Source organism: Podarcis filfolensis, assembly GCF_964270895.1.
Source record: "Podarcis filfolensis genome assembly, chromosome: 12".
In the NCBI taxonomy this organism is placed as follows: domain Eukaryota; kingdom Metazoa; phylum Chordata; class Lepidosauria; order Squamata; family Lacertidae; genus Podarcis; species Podarcis filfolensis.
This window is the reverse complement of record NC_139614.1, coordinates 31,814,853-31,833,177: the sequence shown is the minus strand read 5'-3', so window position 1 is coordinate 31,833,177 and position 18,325 is coordinate 31,814,853. Positions and strand designations below refer to the sequence as shown.

The 18,325-nt window shown below is 41.9% G+C and overlaps 1 protein-coding gene across 1 annotated transcript in view; it reads left to right on the top strand.

Annotated features, from left to right (window-relative positions):
* The window catches only part of VPS50 (VPS50 subunit of EARP/GARPII complex), a 72,334-nt gene that overhangs the window by 3,520 nt on the left and 50,489 nt on the right, over nucleotides 1–18,325 (top strand). Inside the window, exons 3-9 of the mRNA XM_083578561.1 lie at nucleotides 11,201–11,323; nucleotides 11,597–11,668; nucleotides 13,342–13,395; nucleotides 14,042–14,112; nucleotides 15,651–15,768; nucleotides 15,855–15,890; nucleotides 16,601–16,683. Of these exons, the coding sequence (XP_083434687.1) occupies nucleotides 11,201–11,323; nucleotides 11,597–11,668; nucleotides 13,342–13,395; nucleotides 14,042–14,112; nucleotides 15,651–15,768; nucleotides 15,855–15,890; nucleotides 16,601–16,683 (557 nt within the window). The remainder of the gene's footprint in view (nucleotides 1–11,200; nucleotides 11,324–11,596; nucleotides 11,669–13,341; nucleotides 13,396–14,041; nucleotides 14,113–15,650; nucleotides 15,769–15,854; nucleotides 15,891–16,600; nucleotides 16,684–18,325) is intronic.

The following is an 18,325-nucleotide window of genomic DNA, read 5'->3' as shown; positions in this document are numbered from 1 at the left end:
TGGTTGTGTTTCCCACCATTTTAAAGTAAGGCTATGCTATTGCCTGTTGCATTCTTTCTGATCAGTTTCATGCCAACTGAGCTCAGCAAGAGCTAAACTGGGGTGGAAAAGAGGAAGCAAACAGGGGGAATCATGTAGTTTCTGGGCAACCATTCAAAGACTCTCTTCTTGCTTCTGGGCTAGCAGGAAGTATTAGAAGATGTTTGGGTAGTTGCCCCTCATCCCTTCTGCCCCCTTGTCTATTTTCCATTGTCTACACTATGATGTATATCTCTGGTAGGTTGTGTAAGCCAGTGAAACAAGTTTCCCTATTAACTTAAAGGATGTATTTTTAGTCACTGGTAGCCTCTTTGAACTGTACGTGCTTTATTTCTTATAATATTTCAGCACAAGATACCTCTTTCAATTTAAGAGATGGGTTTTTGCTGTTGTCATTGTTTTGTGGTTCTCTTGGGCTTTGTTTGTGTCATTGTGTTAATGAGCAGTGAGCTTTCTTTAAAAAGAGATGTCCTTTAAACCGATGACAGTGTGTTCTCAGTTGTTTTTTTGTGCTCTGCCTCAGAGCTTGCAAGAAACCACACCATACACTTGATGAATGAATAAACCTTCTGTGGCTGTTCATTCAAAGGAGGAAGTTAGATTGGGCAGGAATAGGACAGGAGGGGATGTTTCTTTTCAAATGTATCTCTCCCTGCCTCACAATTCTGAGATCATTAGTGTATAGTCTTCTTCCATCCCCCACATTGAGAGATTATGGGATGGATAGGATTTTCTTTGTTTTGGCATCCAATTGGGTGACACTCTGTCTTTTAAGCATCAGGGGAAGATTGCTTTATTTGCTCAGACCTTTTGGAGCTCCAGTTTTTAGATCCTGATCTTTTGATTCTGTATTATGCAGAGGCTGCTTAGTGCTCCTAGTCTCTGAATCTTTGATATTTATTTTTATTCTTATGTGAGTTGCTTAGAAGGTCCATGGATTATTGTGTGCGATACAAGTCTGTGCAGTCAATACAAATAGATCCCAGATTCTATTTTTGATTTTTTGTGTGGGAGGAACAGAGGTTTCTCCTTTGCTTTATTCAATTGCTGTTTATTCAAGGGTGTGTGTGTGTGTGCAGTTTTACTTCTCAAATACCGTATTTTTTGCTCTATAAGACTCACTTTTTCCCCTCCTAAAAAGTAAGGGGAAATGTGTGTGCGTCTTATGGAGTGAATGCATGCTGTGCAGCTATCCCAGAAGCCAGAACAGCAAGAGGGATTGCTGCTTTCACTGCGCAGCAATCCCTCTTGCTGTTCTGGCTTCTGAGATTCAGAATATTTTTTTTCTTGTTTTCCTCCTCCAAAATCTAGGTACGTCTTATGGTCTGGTATGTCTTATAGAGTGAAAAATACGGTAATTTTTTATTTGGTTTTACAAAATTAAAGTTATAATAATACCACAACACATCCACAATTAAAAGATTCCTCTGAATCTTTGGACTTCCCACCTTCCCCTGCATGGTTTCTGTTGTTAAACGTTTTCTACTGCATCTTTTTTTCAATAATCCCTATTTATTTATGACTCCTTTATGACCCTATCTCTTGTTACATGACAAGTGTTATTGGAATCCTGCTAGTGTTTTCAACTGCTTACAGTGGTCTCCAAGATAAATGATAATATTTTCCCACTCTTTATTAAAGTTTTGATCTTCCTGGTTCCTGAGCTTTTCGGTCAGTTTTGCCATTTCATCATAGTCCAACAATTTAATTTGCCATTCTTCTCTGGTAGGGACTTTATCTTCTTTCCATTTTTGGGCTGTGTGTGCAGTTTTCTAGCCAGTCATGCCCCCTTCCAGAATACTCCACTGTTTTTCCATCTCCCAACAGGCACTCTGCATTCTGTGGTCACTTAGCACGATCAGTTCCCCTCTGCCTTCAACGTTTTTGTTTGTTTGTTTCTGTTTCTGTGAAAAGGATTCTTCCAAGCATGTTGATACGTCCTTTTTGATTCTCAGTGGGTCTGTTTTGGCACTCACCACCCATGTTGGCACTTAGAAGAATATGCAGTTTCTTCTGCTGTACCGTTGTGTGAGAGAATCTTCATGCCTGCCTGTGCAGAAATGAATACCTGAGTGAGCAAAGAAGGACACAGTTCAGTGGAAGGGTACATGGTGTGCCGTGCATATTCAAGGTCTCATGTTCACTCTCCAGCAAAAGGTAGCTTTGTCTGAAATCTTGGGAAGCTGCTGTGAATTTTAATGAGCAGTAATGCGGTAGATGAACCACTGCCCTGACTGGGTATAATTTCTAAGTAGTCTGCGACTCCTTTAAAAAGGACATTCTGATACTCATTCCACTCTTTCCTGAAACCAACAAACATTTACCAGATTATGCATAATTTTGCTGGATCGCAACAACTTGGCTTTTGCTGTCACCAGTTTTGATCTAGTATAAGTCTCATATGTAGACTGTACATTTGTTTCAGATATTTTTACCTGCTTCTCTTTTTTTTTTTAAAGGCTCCCAAAGCGTTGTGCAACAATCGGGAATAAGAAACGGCCTTGCCCTCAGGTTTAGTAGCTAAAATACATGATGTGAAAGGCAAAAGGATTGGGAGGGAGGAGGAAAAAACCAAACTCAGCCACTGCTTCTAATTACAGTGTTCTTATTAGTGTTCTTTCCTGCTGGGAGGGCCAGAGCATACTCCCTGCAGCTAGTCCTTCTCTTGCTGATGGATGGAGCTAGGGTGGTCTCCCCATTTTTCACATTGTTTTCCTGTTTTTTTTCTTTATGTCTTTTGGCGTACAGATGCTATAGAGCCTGAGATGACCACACATTAAAATGTCATCATGATATCATGATCAAAAATGAGCTAAATCCTCTTTGGACTGTAGTAATTTGGGGCAGTGTATAAAGACCACAATTGTATTAATGGCTTCAGCCAGAAAAGAGAGAACCTTAACAGAAAATAAGAGGACTTTCCAAGAAAGCTTGAGCAAGAGTTTTTACTGTCTTTAATCTGGAATGGGAAGGACCTCCAGATGCTGCTAAAACTACAACTCCCATGTCTGATCTTTTTGAAAAGAAGGGTCATAGCATAGTAATAGAGTATCTGCTTTGTAGATTCAAATCTCCAGCATCTTCAGGTAGAACTGGGAGAGATATCCCTGCCTGAAATCCCGGAGAGCTTCTGCCAGTCAGTGTAGACAGTACTGAGCCAGATGGCCCAACGGTTTGACTCCTAGGTTCTGTGCCCCATTGGCCAGAGTCCACCAGCAGAAGGCAACTCCTCTCCAGCTCCTTGAATGTACACACAAATATGTTCCCCCTGCATTGCTGGGCCACTGTGTCCTTAACTTGTGATGGTGATGGTGGCTGATTAGAATAGGGAGCATAATGTTTGTTACCATCCATTTGCACAAGAATGCTGCTTAGGCTTTATCACACATTTGTTGTAGCAACTCATTAATGTTCAAAGGACAGCTGGAGGCAGGTTGAGGAAGTAGCCTGGCGAAGCCACCTGAACCCTTTGTTTTGTTGTTCCCTCATGCTAGTTAGGAATGTGGTTTGGGTAGTTGGGCTATGTTTGTTGTGTGGCCTTTAGTTAAAGAGGATGAGGCATGCTGAATTAAAAAAGAAACTCTAGAGGCTGTCCAGATTTAAAATAAACTTCCTTCCTTCCTTCCTTCCTTCCTTCCTTCCTTCCTTCCTCAGTGTTTCATACCTTTAATTTCAAAATTCTGCCTTGCACATCATTGGGTGATCTATTTTTCCCATCTACTTTTTTGTATGTGTGGTAGTGGTTTATCTATCACTTTTTATGTTATAGGATTGGACATCCTTTGTGGGGTTGTTTTTTTTTTAAATGCACAGGACTGGATTGACAGGAAAACGTGTTAACTTAATCACCTGTTGGTTCTTGCTTTGGAGGACTTTAGTTTTTTTTAATTCAGAAAACCACAAGTCTTCTGGCCATACCAACAACGTCCTCCTGGGCAGAATGTGCAGACATCACTAATCCACCCAGATGGTATCACCACTTCAAGCAAGTGTTCTTGTCTGTAAATCACAGTTTCCCAGCAGTTGGATTGCTAATTGTAGTTGATGGGGGGAAAGCCTCAGCTATTCTTGCTTCAGCAAACATGACACCTGTTAATTCTTTTCTTTTCATGGGTTTCAGGAGTGTTGTGGTGGTTGTTTTTGTACCAGTCAAATAGTATCCATGGCAGGTTCACCGAGTCCACACTGTCTGTTGGACAATACTGACATCTTAGGATCTGTGAAGTCCATAGGCTTTCTGTGCAGAGAAAGCTGTTTTGAAAGGAGAATTATCAGCAAGTTGCCTGCAGAGTTTTGGAATTCGAACTCATATTATCCCTGCTCCTTGAATGGGCTTAAAAGACACACCCACATTTATACTGTTGGTTTTAATTGTGTGTTTTTTGAGTACACTGGTTTTAATAGGACCATGTGATGCTGGGAATTCCTTTTCGTAGCTTGCACTGGTTTTAGTTATATTCTGCACTTGAAATTGTTATGGTATGGTGTTGTTCTTTATGGGGTTTAAAAATCGTATTGTGATGAAAAACTCCTTTGTAAAACTCATGTTTGAGTTTTAAACAAAAAATCAGTAAAAACTGCTGCCACCAGCTTCTGACATCTTTGCTTACTGCTAACTCTTTTACCAAAAACAGGTATGGGCAAACTTTTGCCCCTCCAGATGTTGCTGACCTGCAGCTTCCATCAGCTCCAGCAAGCATGGCCAATAATTAGAGATAGTGGGAATTGTAGTTCAGGAAAATTTGGAGACCTCTCTGTGTACCCAAGGAAGCTGGTGGTCAGAATCCCTGAGGATTGTTAATTAACTGCTTGCAGAGTTCGTTTAGATCAGAGGCAACCCTGTAAATCATAATGACTGTTTTGTTTACCTGCTCACCCATGAGGGTGTTAATATGTTGAGACATGAAAAAGCTAGTAATTAACACAGCAAAAAAAGTGAGTCACTTTCATGAGTAGGCTGGGGACTGCGGAGGTAATTCAGTAGGATGGAAATCCACAACGGTGCTTTGAGGCTGAGCAGGAACGCAGCAGAAGGCATATCTGTGCCATTGTTGACGGATCAGTCTTCTAGGATAACTTCATACCTTCCTTACTGAAAGGCTTGGTTTATGGTTGGGACTGTGTAGGCTCCCCATGATTTCACCTAGCCATCTTCAGAGCAGGGATGGGGAACAGGGATGCAGGGATCTTGTGCCCAACCTGGGGCTCAAACCCAAAACCCTAAGTAAGAGTCTCAACTCCTATAATTTATGACTCTTGGCCATGCCGACTGCGGCTGATGGGAACTGGAGAGCAAGAACACTGTTCTCCCAGCCCTGATGTAGAGAAAGGTCAGGTGTATCCAGCAGCGTTCACAGCAGTTTCTGCAACTGTGTGTATTCTCACAATTCTGAAGTTGCACATCATTCCGCTACCCCAAGATCTCTATCGCAAAGGCAAAATGACTGTAAGGGACTTAGAAATCGAGAGGATCTCTGTTACGGTACTTGTGGGTACAGAAGGGGCTTCTGAGAATGGGACAAGGTAGCCCTGATGGTTCTTGAAGTGACACACAATTTGGGGGTTGCCTGTCCCTGAAAACATTGCCAAGCTCCAATAGCTTGAGGGCATTGACTAACAGGGTCACTTGCAATAGTCAAATAGGCTCACTCAGTTGGACCTGGTGAATTATTCTTGTGTGATCCAGGGTACCATTTTTTTTTTAAAAAAATTGTGCCTGTGTTGACTTTCTAATCCCTAGGTTTATTAGGAAGGCCACAAGAATACCACACTTATTGTTTGGGTCATAATGCTGTACCTCAAAATGCCGATATTTTCCGCTCTCCCCAGCTCTCTCTATTACAGAGAAAAGCAACTTATTGTCATTGCACATGTTTTATTGTTCATTTCTCACTTTAAAGGCATTAAATATTTTTTGTTAACATGTCTTAACATGTTTATATTAAATCTAGATTTCTTTTTAAACCAAAGGGGAGAAAATACTTTTAAAACAAATAAAATCTAAATCTAATTACCGTAATAGTAAAAAACAAAAAATCAAAATCCACCATAAAACAAATTTCTATCCACCTCAGTCACTGATGCATACATTTCATTAGCCACTATGCTAAATAGATATGTGTTAGATTCTGAAGAACCCCTGGGTGATAATTGGTTGGTTTTAGAAGGTGGCATTTTTGGTATCCTTTTGCCAGAATCAAGTGGATTTATTCATGGGCCATTGTTAAATTTGGGGGCACTTGTAGGATCTGTGGTCCATGGATTTTCACTCCACCAGATTTTTGAAAAATATATTAGGAGTTGATACCGTGGAGCTATGTAGAAGCTTCCGTTCTGCGAAGTTGAACATCACCTTTGCTTTGTGTTAAGAAACCAAAATACTAGCATTGCTTTTTGAAATTGCAATTTCATAGATCGTCCACAAGATGGCACAATAATATAACTAATTGAGACAGCCAAAGTCTGAACATGCACTCAGTATGTTTCAGAGGAGTATGTGTGTTTAATTCCTGAAACTTTAGATGATGCATAAAAAATAGATTCACATACCAGTTGGCAATTATATGAATTTGCTCTCCTGTTTTTATGTCTAGCGATGTGTAGTTGAATCAAAAGCACTTCTAAATCTTAACTCCCCCGCAATCAAGGTAAGCCCCCATTTCTTTGCAAATTCACCACTTGAATAGTTACAGTTCATTTAGTTGTCCTCCTGGGCAATTTGCTGCTCAGTGTTTTCAGGGAGGGCGGACCATCCTGCTTGGCCCCATTTTTCTATTCTCCTCTGCCCCTCATGCTTCTTATCTTTCCCTCCTTCTGCTAAGACCAGCCTCTCAGTCTTGACTCTGGTAGGCAGCATGAGAAAAAAGAGGTGCCTTCATGTTTCCTGACCAAGGATCAGGGAGAGGAGAAAATGAGATGTGTCAACATCCTTCCATTCAACAAAGAACATGTCTGGTTTCCTGGGGGTTTAGAAATACAGTGGTACCTTGGGTTAAGTACTTAATTCGTTCTGGAGGTCCGTTCTTAACCTGAAATTGTTCTTAACCTGAAGCACCACTTTAGCTAATGGGGCCTCCTGCTGCCGCCATGCTGCCAGAGCACGATTTCTGTTCTCATCCTGAAGCAAAGTTCTTAACCCGAGGTAATATTGCTGGGTTAGCGGAGTCTGTAACCTGAAGCGTATGTAACCTGAGGTACCACTGTAACTTCTGAGCTGTTTTGGCACAAGTAAATTTTGAGAGTTTTCTTGTTTCTGGGGTTTAGAAATGTAGTTTCCCCTGTTTAATGCTATTGAGGTATCTCCTGCAGATAGTACCCCAAGACTCTCTATGGTATAAGAGAACATGTTGTTAGGCCAATACTGTGAACTCTGTTCTTTGCGCTAACATCAACACACAAGGCTGCAAAACAGGCAGTTGCATCTGCAGTTGGTCTGCAGTTCAGACTTCGGTCTCAGGTGGGAAGTGAAAGTAGGAAAGAGAAAGAGAAATTGTATAAGCAGAGTCACTCGCCAACAACGGGAAAGTTACATTGACATTGGACCTTTGTGGCCCAATTTATTATGATGGATGGATGGGTGTACAAGCATTTTCGTTTAAAAAATAGCAATGCCTTTGCACACACTTGTTAACAGTAGGGAGAGAGATTATTTTGGGTATGGAGGTGTTTTGTTTTGCTGCTTTGGACAGAGCTGCATTTTCCATACCACCCGATACCAGTGTTCGTGTTAGTGGGAGCAGAGCACTCTGTGAGTTTGTACACTGCTTTTTTCCTTCTTTCCCTCCCTTTGTGAAACCCCTGCTTTACAAAATCCCCTGCTTTAGAAAAAGTAAGGTAAAGGTAAAGGTACCCCTGCCCGTACGGGCCAGTCTTGAAAGACTCTAGGGTTGTGCACTCATCTCACTCTAGAGGCCGGGAGCCAGCGCTATCTGCAGACACTTCCAGGGCACGTGGCCAGCGTGACAAGTTGCATCTGGCGAGCCAGCGCAGCACACGGAACGCCGTTTACCTTCCCGCTATAAAGCGGTCCCTATTTATCTACTTGCACCCGGGGGTGCTTTCGAACTGCTAGGTTGGCAGGCGCTGGGACCGAGCAACGGGAGCGCACCCCGCCGCAGGGATTCGAACCGCCGACCTGACTATCGGCAAGTCCTAGGCGCTGAGGCTTTTACCCACAGCGCCACCCGCGTCCCTTAGAAAAAGTAGCAGCATGTAAACATTGTTCAAGTCCTCTTTCATTGTTCTTTTTAGCTTCTCTTTTCTGTTCAGCTAAGGATCTAATTGACTGTAATTTGCTCTTTATATTTTTGACTTCCTATATAGGAGTCTTGTAATACATAGAATGGTCACGCCGTTCCATTTTGGTGCAAATGTTGAGGCTTTAGTGGCCCAGTTCGTGTTTAACTTCCATGTGTAATTTAGTGTGAATGCGCAAATGGGCATATTCTCAGAGAGGAGATTGCACCTGCCTTTTTCCTCTGGTTCTGCTGCCGCCATGCTATTTTTTGAGGCTGTTAATAGGACAAACCTTAACTGCAGCTTAGGTTCAGATATAAGGCTAAGTGAACCCATGACTTGGCTTACCGTATCATCACAGTAGCAAGAGAAAAATCAGACACAGTCTTGATGCATGCCGGGACAAAAATAAATAAATCTTAATTTCACATCTACTCTTGTGGGATCTGAACTGGTGGTGACTGACCAGGAATGAGACCTTGGGGTTATAGTGGATAGCTTGATGCTTTTGCAGTGTTCAGCAGCTGCAAAAAAGGAGGCAAATTCCATGCTAGGGATCATTAGGAAAGGAATTGAAAATAAAACTGCCAATATAATGCCATTATAGGTTGTGTCTGCATTTGGAATACTGTGTACTGGCCACCTCACTTCAAAAAGAATATGGTGAAGTTGGAAAAAGTTCAGAATAGGGCAACCAAAATGACCAAGGAGATGGAGCCTCTCTCCCCTGTGGTTTGCTTAGTGTTACATGTGAACTGATCGTTGTGCGATTGCTGCTTTCTGTCTATTTCTTGATTGGTTTCTCTTTGGTTAAGCTGTTAATTAGTCATGCACGGTGAGCTCAAGTTGAGAAATTAATGGAATAGCTTTTAGAGCAGTCAAATTAATGTTTTATGCAATCGTACTGTGATGATTAGACTAGAGAAAATCTTATTTTTTTTATTTCAGGCAGCGGTCTATTAAATATTCAGGTACTGTTAATTAAATCTGAGATGTTGTAGAACTATTATTCTGTTTTCAAGTAACATGTTGGATGTGTTCTGCAGCTGTGTGAAATTGAAAAGTGACAAATTAAATATCTCTGTCTCTCATAAAATATATTAAAACTATCCGCTAGCAACTTTACTGTTGCTCGGCATAGAGGCTGTCGTACTAATAAGATATATAATTGTATGTGTAGGTGCACGGCCACATAATGATAGTGTTGGGAGCTGCCGAAATCGGCCCTCCGTGTTCTGCTGGAAGATTAGCAGAATATCCCACTGTTTCATTTTGCCTTAATAGAGCAGGTCAGTTTTTCTTAGGACAACAGAGAGCAGCAAATGTAGGGCCCCCCCTTTCCCCCCTTTGCTATTCATCATCCTCATCAAACCTCTATTGGCATCACACACAAACACTCAGAATAAATAGGCCAGTGCAATCTTATCGCCATTTCAACAGTACAGTCATTTGCCAAAGGGAAGAAGAGGCGAGCAATCTATTTCATTTCTGTGGCTCTCCAGCAAGGGCAGGATCCTGTAGCGTACTTCAGCGACAAAAAATCAAATAGAGGAACTTGGCTACTGTCTTGGTGAGCTCCCCTGTAATAAGAAGCGTATAACCTCTGTCTCTGGTTTCCGTGTTGGAAGACATAGATGGTCTAGAAATTGTTGGCGGAGATCATCATACATTTTATATTTAAGGGCCATGTGAGCTAGAGTTTCCACCAGCTGGGCATTGCATGGGCAGATCCTATCTCCTTCTGCCCTACCCGCAAACCTACCCCAAAGGAGGTTAGAAAGATTAGAATTGAACCTAGCCAGTGAAAAAGCCCTTCTTTTTTGCGGGTTAATCAAAAATTGTAAATAAGGTTAAATTCCTGCGCCCAAGGGAGTCAAAAATAAAGAGGGGAACATGTTTTTACTGCAGCTGAGATTAGTTCCTGGCGATCTATGTCCCACAGCCTAGTTTTTAATATGGCCTTGGCGATTGGGAAAGCTGCGGCGCCCAGGAGATCCTCTGAAAGCCCGAGCTGCCGTATCTTTGTGCAAAACAGTTGTAGCCCTGGGGAAGGGAAGGAGTCTGACAGAACTTTGCTAAGTAAAGTATCTTTACTTATCTTTACAAATGTTTAGCCAGTGTAAAAGAAAACTCGTCCAGGCAACTGTCTCTAGCTTATGTTGGCCTCCCTTTAAACACAGGGCTGCGTAAGGTACGCAGCGTGGGACAGCGAAAATCTTTGTTTCCTTTGCTATTAGAAGGGGGGCAAGATTGGTTTGGGACAACCTGTGGCTTAGGTGGTCGATGGTGCCACCTCAAGTTTCACTTGTTTGGTCTGGCAACCATTTAGAGAGTGTGTGAGAGACATTTGTCCCGTGCCCTGGTGAAGTGGGGACACGTTGCTTCTGGGTCTGCCTCTGAGGAACCTCAACTGTCAGTGCTTGAACTTTGGAAGGCCTGAAGGGAAACCCGCTTTCCTCCAATGGCAGTGACAGATTTGCTCACAAACTAAGCAAGCTACATTTTAGGGCCTCAGATTGTGAGGCACCTCTTAATGCAGAACAGTTTAACTTTCAAGTTTTGCATAATTGGTTAAAAAGTGATAGAACGATATGCTATGTGTGTGTGTTTGTGTGTGTGTGTAACGTTTTGATACACTTTAGGGTTGTGATATGTCTTACGGTAATCTGGTTTTAATTTGCCAGTAGGTGTAGTGAAGGTTTACAGAATAACATTCTGCATTGTGAAAGAAAAGTAGCAACATTTTGCCAAGACGAAGTGTTGAAAAGTGTATCTTTATTTAAAACATAAGAAAATACAGTTCCCATTTGCTGCATACCTAATCCTCTGTCCTAGTTTGTATTGTGAATATCCTTTGGAAGGCTAAATTGCGTTGGCAGTACTGTCCAATGTATAACACTTTATTTGAACCTATTGTGTGTTTAAGGAGGAACTTAGAGAGCTCCGGGAACAACCAACTGATCCTCAGGCTCAGCAAGAATTAATTAACAGCATTGAAGAAGTCTATTTTTCCAGTGATTCCTTTGACATTGTTAAGTATGAGTTGGAGGTAAGAGAATTATTTGGATTAGAATGACAAAGATTTCTGATGTACACACACATGCTGGGCTTCATAGTACCAAATCTGCTTTTGTTTTAATGCTCAAAATAAATTTATCTGTCCTTTTCTTGTTTTGGTAGAACGCCTCCAAAGCCCACTAACATTGTGGTGATTCTGGGCGGGTGCTGTCCAAGTGCTCATTGGGCCTTTTAAATAATTCAGCAATTGTGTGATGTTTATATCAGGGGATTTAATTGGATTTTATTTATGCTTTACCTGCAGAAGCTGCCTCCTGTTCTTAGTCTTCAAGAACTGGAAGAATACAGAGACAAATTAAAGCAACAGCAAGCTGCTGTGAGTCGGAACTGCTTTCTCTCCCCTCCTCTCCAATCCCTTCAATGAGATCTACATAAACTTCTCTTTTTTTTGTTGGAACTGAAAAAATAGATATGGCTTTAACACAACCTCTGAAAACAATGCCACATATTTCAGTGCAGACCTGCAAATTTAAATTGAGGCAAGGGCCACTGTCTACCACTTTTCTATCCGAGTTTAGCTGCTGTCTGGTCCTTAGCTTGTGCTCCAATCCTTGCTCTCTTTCCTCTTTCTTCAGATACTCTTATGTGTCCCTCCTTGCTTCAAGGGCAGCCTCTAGTGGCCCTGTGCGTTGGGAATTTCGTGGGGGAGAGCTATCGGTCTATATCATAACATGGGACTGCCTTCTTCAACCTGGTGTCTTCCAGAGGTTCTTTGACTCCAACTCCCATAATTCCAGACCATTGGCCATGTTGAACAGGAGTTTGGAAGTTGAAGAATATATGGTGCACACCAGGTTGAGAAACGTTGCCGTAGGCCCTGCATGCAGAAGGTTCCATAGTCAATTCCTGGCATGCTCAATTGAAAGAGACCTCAGATAACTGTTGCCTGTGGTATAAGGACTAGTAATCTTGCTTGGTATAAGACAGCTTTGTGTGTTTTTATCTTGAAGCAAAATCTAAAGTTCAGGGTGGGAGAAGGCAGACTCTGATTGTGTTGCACTTTGTTTCTATGGGGTTGGATCCAGACTTCTCAACAGTAGTGGTCCACGTGTGGGACATTCCTGTTGGAGAAATGGTGGCAGGGCAATGTGACTTTTGCTGATTTCCCATCCCACTTCCCATGCCCCCTGAAAATCTGCTCTGGAAAGACGGGGGTCCCTTCATCTGGCACGCGGGGGCAACAGGAGAAAGGAGGAATCAGGAATTTGCCTCCACGCCGCCTTTCCTCCATTGCGAACCTGCTTCCACAAAGGGCAGCACCCATCAGGGTAACAAAGGCTGTTTCCGTTCAATACCTAGGTCTGAACCCAGATTGGAGTGGATCCAAACAGAGGCAAAAAAAAAGTTAAAATAAAAATTGAACATCCACATTGATGAACTACAAACCTTATCATCCCACACCATTGGTCATGCTTGCTGGGGCTGATGGGATGTGTAGTTCAGCAACATCCAAAAGGTTCCCCACCCCGACCAGTTAAGGAACCACGTGAAAAGAAATTGTTCATACTACACCAGAAGCTGGATCCAGAGATTGCCCTTCTGTGAACGATAGGATTGCTGCCAGATGAAGGGATGGCATCTCTGCCACAAATGTGGATTTATTTAAATCTCTTTTATAGATGATTCATATATGATTATGCATTAATGACAAGGTAAAATGACTATATTAAGCTTCATTGTTGTATGTCTCTCAATTTTTATTCAAGAGTATCTTTCAGTTTGAAATGGGGTGGGAGGCTAATTTAGATTCTGCTACTGGTTTCCAACGAGAGCCTGTAAGTTCTCATGTATTTGCTTCATATATGGCCATCATTTTTGGAGCGTTTATCATTTTTTACATGTGAATATTTTAATGTAGATATAATCTAATGTTGTGGAGGACTTACTGAAATTTTTTGAAGAGGTTCTAAGTGCTTCCTGTCAACCTGTTCTTTAAATATAGTACCCTGCTTATATCTGCTGCTTCGTAATTTGAATGTTTTCTTTAAGGTATCTAAAAAAGTTGCAGACTTGATACTTGAAAAACAACCTTCATATGTCAAGGTAAATTAATGAAATCCACTGTGTGCTTGTTTATTATTTTTAAGTAAGTGTGGAGAGTGCTGCTGCACTCAGGACCTGGCTGTGGTCTTCCTGTAGGCATATGGCTGCCACTATGAGACCAGGATGCTGCCCTGTGCTGGGCTATTGGCCTGATCCAGCAGCCCTGTTTTCTTATTTTCCTATCTCATGAACTAAATATGTTATTTATGGTTTCTGAAAAAGCAAATGCTGAATTTTGTCATTTAGAGATTTCCAGTATGACCATAAAAATAAAAATAAAAATGGATCCCAAACTGTGCAGTTTGAAATGTGATTTTATTTTCAGAATGACAAGTATATAAATTGTAGAGCTTAACTCCATGGAGGTCATAATCTTTCAAAGCTTCAATGTGAGCCAAATGCTTTATGTGTGTGCAGAATTGTACTGTGAGTCATCTTGGTGCATACATGGACCTAAACCAAGACCTTATACCAATACACAGCTCTTTACTTATTATGATGTTCAATTTTTATTTTAACTTTTTTTTTTTTTAAAAAGAATGGACTGAATGTAAATTAAGAGTACATTTTGTAAGAGGGCGTCTCCTTTTAAGCCAATTGCTTTGTATCCTTGGAGAAATAAATTGCTGCTTTTGTCTTTCTGCAGGAGCTTGAACGAGTTACATCCTTACAGACTAGCCTCCAATTAGCTGCTGTTATTTGCACAAATGGAAGACGGTATAGTGCACCCTTTTACTGATGCTTGATTTGCTTTACAAAATGAAAAAAGTATCATTTTAAAGTAGTTTTCTAGCTGCCTTTACTTTTGCGGCTACTTTCCTTTAGCGATATATTTCAGGTTTAGACAAAAATAGGTAATTTAAAACTTCACCTCTTGCGAATGTCTTTATTGGCTACATTTATTAGCTACAAGCTAGTAAACATTTTTGTAGGCTAGTAACTTCTGTGTGCTTACTTACAAGGCTGAGATCAAAGATTGTGCCAGATCAAAGTTAATCGTCCTTAACCCTGTTTTGGTGTGATATCTGAATCAAGAGTTTGCCTCTGTTTGGATCCACTCCAATCTGGGTTCAGACCTAGGTATTGAACGGAAACAGCCTTTGTTACCCTGATGGGGGATATACCAGAGAATGCATGGGAGGGAATGTTAGTGTTCTCCTGGACATCTCAGTAGCTTTTGATACCACTGTATGCTTCTGGGGTGGGTTTAGGGGGGCACTGTTTTATGGCGACTCTTCCTTCAAAAATAGTTATTCTCAAAGGACAGTGTTAGGTGACGTTTCCTCCCCATGTGGCCATTGGACTGCCTTTGGAGACTTTTTGAAAATAGTGTTTAAAGCTGGTTCAGAACATGGTTGCCATCACCCTGATGGGACGGAGACATTCAGATTCTGTAACACACTTACTGGACCAGCTGCAGGTGCCTATCAGAACCCAATTTTAAGGTTTTGATTTGGGCTCAAGCTATTTTGTTGACCATTGGCACCATACTAGTTGCCCACACATTGTGATCAAAAACAGATGCTCTCCTCATATGTCCACCTCCTAGATCAGTGAGATTAGTGGCCACAAGGCAGGGGATCTTTTGTGGTAGCTCTGTTGCTTCAGATCTCTCAGCCAATTGATCTGTTCTGGTTTCCCATGCTTCAAGCCTTTCAGAAAGCCCTAAAGCAGGCTTCCTCAAACTTGGCCCTCCAGACGTTTTTGGCCTACAACTCCCATGATCCCTAGCTAGCAGGACAAGTGGTCAGGGATGATGGGAATTTTAGTCTCAAAACATCTGGAGGGCCGAGTTTGAGGAAACCTGGCCTAAAGACATACCTTTTCTGAGTAGCTGATTCATTATTGAGGTTTTACAGTCTGTATTGTGGTTTGTCATTGGTATGAAAAGTGTGTTAATTGGCTGGCTGAGGGTTTTTATTGGGTATTCTTTGTGTGGGGAGTGATTTGATGATATGTTGCAAGCCTCCTTGGATGGGCAGTGAGTGGAAAGGTGGCCTGGAATTAGTATAAATAAAGCAATATTTTGCAAATATTGTTTGAAGGGTGTGTGAAGGGATTCCTTTGCCTTTGGAGCAGATGTGTGCGTGCATATGTGTGTGTTTTATAATTTCTCTGCATTGTTTATTAGTACTGGTCTTTGCTTTAGAACACAGACTTAGCATAGCATTGCTCATTTTTATACACAAGCCTTATTGTATTCCATGAGAGTTACTCTTTCATTATGAAAAAAAAATATTATTTGACTTCTGCAGACATCTGAGCACAGCAAAAGAGGGTTTTACTCAAGCCAGCTTGGGCCTCCTTGCCAATCAACGAAAACGCCAGTTGCTGATGGGGCTGCTAAAATCTCTGAGAACGATAAAAACCCTGGTATGAGCAGAGTTTCACGTTTTTAACTATAGAAATCATTTCTCTAGTGTTCTGTGCAGTGACCTCTCCCTCCTTTTAATTTCCAGCAACAAACTGATGTCCGCTTAAGTGAAATGTTGGAGGTAAGAATATAACCGGACTATAATTTAATTGTAATTGAAGGGAACATCTTTTTGTTCACATGCATTCTTAACTGTATTAGGGGCTGCCATCTTGGCCCATCTGTGGGCTGTAACTCCCTTTGAAGAGCGAGGCCAGGCCTTGGCTGCTCTTGTATGCTCCTGTGTTGCATCAGCTGTGTTAATTGTTATGCCTACTTTTAAGAAGAACCAATCACAGATTAGGCTTACGTGGGAGAGAGGTGAAATTGTTACTATTTTATAAATGTTTGGCAGCCTCCTGGGTTGTGGACTTACCCCTTCTGTGTCTGAAGGTCAATAGTTTGTGCTTTGGTAACCACCCACAGCAAGCCATAGAACTGTATAGTTGGAAGGGACCCCGAGGGTCATCTAGTCCAACCCCTGCAGTGCAGGATAGAATCACAGAATCATAATGGGAAGGGACCTTGAGGGTCATCTGGTCCAACCCCCTGCAGTGCAGGGACCTTTTTGCCCGACATGGGGCTTGAACCCATGACCTTCGAGATTAAGAGCCTCATGCTCTACCAAATGAGCTATGCTGTTGGGTTGCAAAGACTGGAAACATCAAGCACAGCTATCTTGAGCAGATAAGAGAGCCTTCTCTCAGGAAATGCAGTGATTGCAGGTTTTTTTCTTTAATAAACTCAATGTCAGTGTTGTTGAGTTCTTATTCTACGTCTTATTTCCCACAGGAGGAGGATTACCCTGGGGCTATCCAGCTCTGCCTGGAATGCCAGAAAGCAGCTAGCACTTTCAAACACTACAGTTGCATCAGGTAACGCAACAGGCGTCTTCCAGAGTTGATTTTGTCCTTCAGGCACACAGGGACAATGAAGGAGCGTGCGATTCTTTAGGGAACGCCTCACAAATTATAATTTACTGGGCCCCAGCACTAGAGATTAATTTTACATCCTGAAAAAACACATTTTGGTGTGTGTGTGTCTGGTGTTTGCTTTTAAAAGGCCTGTAAAGTGCAATTAACTTTCTGTATAATTTCCTGACTTGCTGCACATAGCGGCTGCTCATAATGAAAGCGCTACATGGCTGAACGGTTTTGCAAGGTAGCACTTTCTTTTTAACATGAACTGATTGCCACTGAAGGCTGAAAAGTGGTGCTGTATATTGTGTTCATTTTGGTATCTGTGTACAGCTGCAATCCCAAACACATATAATCTGGATGCAGTTGGATTTGCATCTGAGGCTGCATACACACCGTAAATTTAAAACACATTTAAAGCAATGGATTCAGTGCAGGATCCAGATTTAGTACTGATCTGGGCCCACAGATTGTGTGTGTGTGTGTGTGTGTGTGTGTGTGCATATGCGTGTACCAGCCCTGGAATCTAACAAATTACACTTATCTCTTTCCAAATCTTAGTACTTTTTGGTTTCTAAGAATCCCCAGGCTTTCCAGTAGAAAGTTGCTCATCTGTTGGCTGTGCATATGGCCACCTCTTAATCTATCATAATTGAATTTTGCATGATGATTCCTAAGATCAAGGAGCAGAGAAGTGCTGGGAGGTGGCTGTGCTTAGAAGTGCTGTTTCCCAGCTTCCTAGGTGTTCTGATTGCTGGTGCTGGATAGAATGTTTTTGGAGCCACCACAAAACGTTAGGGCTCAGCGTTGGTATGAGAGAGCTGCAAATGTTCATCCAAGTGACAAGATGTGGGCATAGTCTGGGCAACAAATGTGCGGCTGTGCCAAATGCTTCTTGCATATTTACAAATAAAAATTCTTAGCCGATTGCCTTGGCACACCATTAATCTTTTGTATCTCTGTGTACATGTGTCTGTGTATTTAACAATGGGCTAGACTCTTGTAATTGAAATAAATGCACAGCAGCCTTATTAATCTTGCAGGCATTCAAATGCGTAAAACTATACATCATTGATGGGTTTGCTAGTGAAATTTGTATATTGATGCTGCTTAATTATTGAACAGGTGTTCTGTTTCATTGCATTGTACTTCAGGTTAGTGGGAGAAGTGAAAAATATTGGCAGAGTCAAAAGTGCAAGCCCACTCCACTGAGAAAAGCCCCAGTTTAGCTAATTAAGTGGAGAAGAGAGGCCAGAATCCTGTCCCTTCTAGTTGCTTGTCTGGCCCAACTGCCAATCAGGCTGTAGGACTCCTTTTGCAGCATCTGGTTGCTGGTTGCTGGGGGAACAAAGGCCCTTAAGCTCTGGCCTTCTCGCATCCATCTATATTTTCTATTTCTTTCTTATGGAACAATCTAAACTTCTCCCTCCCTGTCTACTGGAGCTTTACAGATCTACAGCACTTCCACACAGGTGGGGTGAAGGAAGCAGATCACAGTGCTGTGATCAGGCCTGAATTGGGCTTGATGCCATCACAGAATCCAATGAATCTTGGGCCACCTCAGTCCCACCCCATGAAAGCCCTGTTTGGGAGATTTCTC